At 33.0% G+C, this 6,887-nt stretch overlaps 1 protein-coding gene across 1 annotated transcript; it reads right to left on the reverse strand.

The window, feature by feature from the left end:
* Positions 1–4,233: 4,233 nt before the first annotated feature.
* On the reverse strand, positions 4,234–6,547 carry LOC116013155. The gene is made up of 5 exons (XM_031252807.1): positions 5,634–6,547; positions 5,210–5,385; positions 4,685–5,124; positions 4,358–4,627; positions 4,234–4,269 (listed from the first exon to the last, which is right to left on the reverse strand). The coding sequence occupies exons 1-5, from the start codon at positions 6,545–6,547 to the stop codon at positions 4,234–4,236; spliced, it is 1,836 nt and encodes a 611-aa protein (XP_031108667.1).
* Between the last annotated feature and the right edge of the window lie 340 nt (positions 6,548–6,887).

Genomic DNA, 6,887 nt, shown 5'->3' on the forward strand with positions numbered 1-6,887 from the left:
ATATATATATATATATATATATATATATATATATATATATATATATATATATATATATATATATATATATTTATTTATTTATTTATTTATTTATTTCTATATTATGTTATTATGATATAACAGTACTAAAAAGAGGCGAGGTTTGAAGATGTAAAATTTGTTAAAGATGAGTTTCGATAATGACAAATTTGTAAAGTTTGATGTATAATATAATACAAATAATAAAGATCAATCAAAATACAATAAGGATTAAATTGAATTAGTTTTAACCACAAAATATGATAAGCCCATGATGATAAGATTTCAATTTTTGAAGCACCATTTTGTATTATATACTTATTGGAAAAATTTAAAGATTGGTTGTAATACACAATTTATATCGTGGACCACGATGCACAATGCATTGTGCACTCCGTACCAAAATGAGTTATATGTATTTTAGGTAATCGTTCTGTGTATTCCAGGCAATCATTCTGTGTATTCTAGGCAACCGTTCTGTGTATTCATATTACTAACACATGTTGTAATGTGTTTGTGCATTCAAATGTCTAGGAGGATGAGTTCTGTGTATTTTGTGTCAATATTCTGTGTATTCATGTTATTAACAAAAGTTGTGATGTGTTTGTGCATTCGAATGTTAGGAGGATGAGTTGTGTGTATTTTGTGTCAATATTCTGTATATTCCGGGCAAACGTTCTGTGTATTCTAGATAATGATTATGTGTATTATAGATAATGAATTTCTTAGAGTCATTCGCGCTCGCGTCCGCGTCCACTAACATCAAAACGACGTCGTTTCGGACCAGGGTCCACAGTGCACTGTGGACCCTGGATGGTCCACGATATAACGATTGGTTGTAATGTGTAATGGCAATTAAACTGTCATAATGGTTTAGGCCTGGGCGGGGCATCCGACAAGTAGATCCTATCTTTCCATTGTTATTCGTCCTCTCTGTAGAACGACTTAGGCTCTGTTTGGCAGAGCTTATTTAAGAGTTTATAACTTATTTTAAGCTATTAATAAGTCATAGGCCCTATTTGGTAATATTCTTAAAATAAACTAATAGCTTAAAATATTAACTTATTTTAAAATGCTATCTTAATTGCGTTTCAAAAATAAGCTAGTAGCTTCCTAACTTTTGTTTCTATATTTATCTTTATTATTTTGAAATTTGAATAAATGACATCCTTTACCCCTCATAATTAGAATCATTTTCTCTTCTCCTATATTCGCAACTCTTCTCCTTTATTATTATTAGTATTATTATTATTATTATTATTATTGTTATTATTGTTATTATTGTTATTATTATTATTATTATTATTATTATTATTATTATTATTATTATTATTAGTACTATTACTAGTATTATTATTATTATTGTATTAATTAATTAATTAATTAATTATTTATTATTATTATTATATTATTATTATTATTACCATTACTTGTATTATTATTATTATTATTATTATTATTATTATTATTATTATTATTATTATTACTAGTATTTTCACCCGTGCGATGCACGAAATGGATTTGTTATAATATATTAAGAACATTTGGATCGATATATAATTATATAAATTATAACATTAAATATTATATAGAACAATTGAAGATATTTTTTAAATATTATATAGAACAATTGAAGATATGTTTTGGATCGATTATGTTTTCTGATGTTATCCTTGTTTGAATTCTAGCAAATAAATGCTTAAGTAATAGCTAATGTGTAGATGTATGCATGCGTTGCTGGAATTTTAGAGATTTTATATATCATTGTTTAGGTTTTTTATAAATTGGGCAAATATGCTCGTTTTCTAGTAACTCAGTTATATGAATCAATTGCTATTCTAACTCATATGTATAGAAGATATATTTTTTTTTCCATCTTGAAAAAAAACATAATATCACCGGTTGTATTTACACATTATTGAAAACCACTTTGTAGACAACATCCGTAGTAACAACACAATCTTGTCCATCCTCGTCTAGAACTAATTAACACTTTCAAGCTATCAGGATGGGTGACTCGGGAGAAAGCCATGTACAATTGATCGTGATTAAAAACTGGTTTTTTTTCAGCAATAACCCAACGTGGGTTTATGTTCAGCCCTGGCTTTTGTTGATAGTCATGGCATATGCAAGCATCAATGAGAATTATTTATGCTAGAACTTGAAGGGCAATCTCGTATTACATATGTTTATATATAAAAATCCCAAATGACGTCGTATGCAATGCATCTAAACCCTAACCCTAATATTTTTCTGATATTCGGGCGGGGCGGGTTGAAAAATACCCCACCCTACCCGAATGTACTCTGGTCGAACAAACAATCAGGGTGGTTCGGATTTAGGCATTCGAATACGAAGTGGGTCGGAAGCCTTCATTTCGGTCGTCGGGTCGGGCGGGTCGGGTCTTGCTCACCCCTAATTAGCACAACCTTTGATATTGCAATGGGTTTCTCTACTAGGACGGTAGACAAGGCTTGGATGGATATTTGGAAGCTTAGAGTTCCGAATTGCATCGGCACCTACTTATGGTTATCAAGACACGAAAAAATTATGTCAAACGCAAATAGAATGAGAAGAGGATTCACAAGTAATGCCATATGCGAAATCTGTAGAGTTTATATGACACAGACCATATTTTGCACAAATGCGTCATAGCAATGCTGTCTGCGAGAGATTATTGCCTCACATCCATGTAGAACACCAAGGCAAGACATTCATCGAATGGTTTGACTAAGGAGTTAACATATGGGTTCGGGAACGAAGGCCAGAAATATAATCTAAGTGTTACATTTACAGTCACAGTATGGTGTTTGGAGATGGAGGAACGATGCAGCCTTCTCCAACATGAACACAAACCTGGGATTCAAAGTCCACTTGATTGGAAGTTAGATAAGGAAATCAACGAGGCCTTTGCGACAGCGATGGGGCTAATTGCATCAATAGAAACCATAGTCTAGAAGCAGATCAGTTGGTCCAAACCTCTCATGGGTTGGATGAAAATCAACGTTGATGGAAGTTGTAAACAAAGCACCGGTGACACGCTTGTTTTGTGTAGCGTTAGATGGAAAGAATGTGGGAAAGTGGAATCTCGGGAATGCCATTCTCAAAGGATGACAACTTGGAAGTGTTGATATGCGAGTGAGTTAAAGAAGGAATCCAAACTTTTCATACACAAGATTCATAAGGTGCACGATGCAAAAGTTCACAAAAGTAAAGAGAGGAATGCAATAGCACAAATTGGTAATCAAGTGGTAAAAGAGTAGGAATAGAATTGATCATTCATTGCAACATGACTTTAGTGTCAAAGTTAGGAATTGTAGATAGTGAGTATTATTGGATTTCAAGCGAGGTTCAAATCAATGCAGTCGCCACTTTCGGTCTTAATGACCTATCAAAGGTCAAGGAAGCACCTGAGTTTCAACATTAACCTATGCGTCAATTTTTCGAACACCTTATCTACACCTTGTTCTAGGCTATATACGTCATCTCGGATCTAAGGCAGGAAAATCAAGTGGAGATCAGATGAGGCTATATTAACCTAGCAATCTCTTACCTAGAGTGATAAATCCTAGATCATCTAGAGAGTTGAGCCCTAACTCCAAAGATACAAACGATTCCTCCACTTCCAACAAGAAATATAATCAAGCAATAATCACAAACACAATTTCAAATCAACAATCTAATATCACACTAGCATATTGCAATGAAATCACAATTCAATCCCTAGGATTTCCTAGCCACTCATTATAGCTAGGGCTGTTAACGAACCGAACATAAACGAATGGAGGCTATTCGTGTTCGTTTGTTAAGGATTTTGGAGTGTTCGTGTTCGTGTTCGTTTGTTAAGGTTTTTGAAAATCCTGTTCGTGTTCGTTTGTTAAGCGTTCGTTAGTATTCGTTAACGTTCGCGAACACGTTCACAAACACTAAATAACCAAACACTTGTACATGTTCATAAACACAATTTGTTCGTGAACAAGAAATAATCTACGTTCACAAACAATAATCAAACAAACAACACAACTACAAAACTAATACAAATAATTGAATAAGTCCACTCGTAGCATCTAATATCAAAATAAAAATCTAAGTCCACACATAATTTGTCTGTTCACATTACATGCCAAAACATAAAAACATAAATCATAAGATATTTAAATTCTGCATCCGTCGTCCCAAAAGCTTAATACCAAGCCTAATACCATCAGTCCATGTTCATTCCAGTGATATCGTCTTCACATCTTTAGTAAACTACATTAAATGATAGATATTTTTATATTACATATAAAGTAATGAAGATAAATGATATATATTAAATAAAAAAATTGACAATACTTACTTTTGGTTTTCTTTTCATATCATATAAGTTACGCAACCAGTCACTTCCACAAAGTAGCATTTGAACAGTATTAGTCCCCAAAGATGCTCGACATGTATCAATAACCCTACCACCAGCACTAAATGTTGACTTTGAAGCAACTGTTGTGATTGGAATTGATAAGATTTCACATGCCATTTTGGATAATACTTTAAACTTCAAGTCCATTGACTTCCACCAATCCAATGCATTAAATTCAGTAGAACCTCCTTCACAAATATAAACACCCTCCTATAAATAAGTATCTAATTCAGACATCACATGTTGGACGGTATCAACATTTCTCACAAATTTCTCAAATTTTGCTCTCCTAGTTTGAACAACCAATCCCTTCCCTTTCCAACCAGAAGTAACACCGTTTTCAAAAGTATTCCTTGGTTGAGAATCATTGTCCATTGATTGGTTTGAAACTGTTGCATGTTTATCCAAATATATCTTGTATAACTCATTCAAAGCATCATGCACAATAGCAATTTGTCTAGTAGCTTCATGCTCAGAATAAATGACTGGAAAAGAAAATTCAATAAATGTCATCTTATTCCTAGGATCTAAAACAGCAGCAATAGAAAGCAATAGATTTCTACTACTCCAATACTTGTCAAACTTTTGATGCATCCTTCGAGCCATGTTTTCCATCCAAGGTTTTAGACTTTCAGACTTTAGACAAAGAATTTCTTTGATGTTATATAGTTCAAGAAGAAACAAATTTGATGTTGGATATTCAGAACCTATATTCAAAAAATAAATAGTTTATTATATAACAATCATATATGATAGTTATAATATAAAGTTTAGAATTTTATAATAATTTACCTGAGATAATTTTGGTAACCTCATTAAAATGCACCAATAAAGAGCAAATCTCTTCAACCTTTTGCCAATCATCCTCCGTGGGCAAGCATTTGTAATTTGGATCTCGAAGTTGATACCAAGGAAATACTTGCTTGAAATCCAAAGCAGAAGACAACATAGCAAACGTTGGATTCCACCTAGTGCAACAATCTAAAATCAACTTCTTGCTAGGCACTTGAAATTATTTGCAAATCTCATTAAAACTATGCAACCGTTGAAGTGAGGCACTAATATACTTCACACTATCTCTGACATTTTCAATGATAGACTTAATCTCTGAAAGACCATCTTGCACAAGAATATTCAATATGTGTGCACAACAACGAACATGAAACAACTTACCATCTAGTGGCAAAGTTGTATGAAAAGAAAGAGATGCAACAACCTCACAGCTGAATCATTATAGGAAGCATTATCCACCGTGATTGTCCACACTTTCTCTTTAATACCCCATCCTTGCAAGCATTTGTATATTGCATCACAAACACATATACCGGTATGCGGGGGAAGCACTTCAACAAAGTTTAGAACTCTTTTCTGCAACTTACTATCCATGTCCACAAAATGAGCAGTTATCACCATGTATTGAATGTTTTGATTTGATGTCCAAATGTCAGTTGTGATACTAATTTTGTCAACTGAATTCAACAACCCTTGTACTCGTTTCTTTTCTAGCTCATAAGTTGACCAACAATCTTTTGTGGTTGTTGTTCGACCAATTCGCTCATAATATGGACTTGCAGGTTGCATGACTATGTTAAAGAGTTCATACTCAACAAAAGAAAATGGCAATTCGTGAACCATAATCATGTGAGATATAACCTCCCTCATCCTTGCTTGATCATACTTCCAACTCTGAACACTACTAACACTCTCTGATTTTTGTGTTGATGGAACCACACAAATATTCCTTTGCCCTGAAAGATTGATTCTACGTTTTATGCAATTGTCTAAATGTCTTTTATATTGCGTGGTTGTGCCATCCTTTTGCTTTTTCAATTTGATGTTGCAGTGATTGCATTGCACTTTTTCTTCCCCATTCTCAAGTCGCACCACTGTTATTTCCTGCCAAATAACAAATGATTTTTTCCTTTTCTGCTTCTTATAAGGTTCACAATCTCCTTCCACTTCTTCAACTTCTCTACCAACGTCCTTTCCAACATCATCCTCTGTTCCTTCCAATCCTATGATTTCCACATTTGGTGTTGGATTTACTTCTTCCATGTCAATTGGTATTGCTGAAGAACCAACACTTGGACTTGAAGGTTCTTCACTTGTATTGAAACCTTCGTAACACATAACTATTATACATAATGTAAACAAGTAATTAAAGATGTATAAAATATTCTTTCTATAATAAAAAAAAAAGGAGAAGAAGAGAATACAGAATACTAACACATTGACATAGTATAATATGTTATATTGTTCTTCTTCATTTTGTCCAATTATCCAACAAGCTAAATAAGAAAATTTAAAGAACAAATAAACACACAAATACAATGTCAAAGTGGCATACTAACTCTAAAGTCAAGCTAAACTCAATAATATTAATCTGTAAAAAAAATAAAAATTAAAAGTACCGTGTTTCTAAAGTAGCTTCACACCTTCAAGGAAGTCTGAAATAATAGTAAGGCAAGGA

The sequence above is a fragment of the Ipomoea triloba genome, chromosome 3, assembly GCF_003576645.1.
Source record: "Ipomoea triloba cultivar NCNSP0323 chromosome 3, ASM357664v1".
Taxonomy (NCBI): Eukaryota; Viridiplantae; Streptophyta; class Magnoliopsida; order Solanales; family Convolvulaceae; genus Ipomoea; species Ipomoea triloba.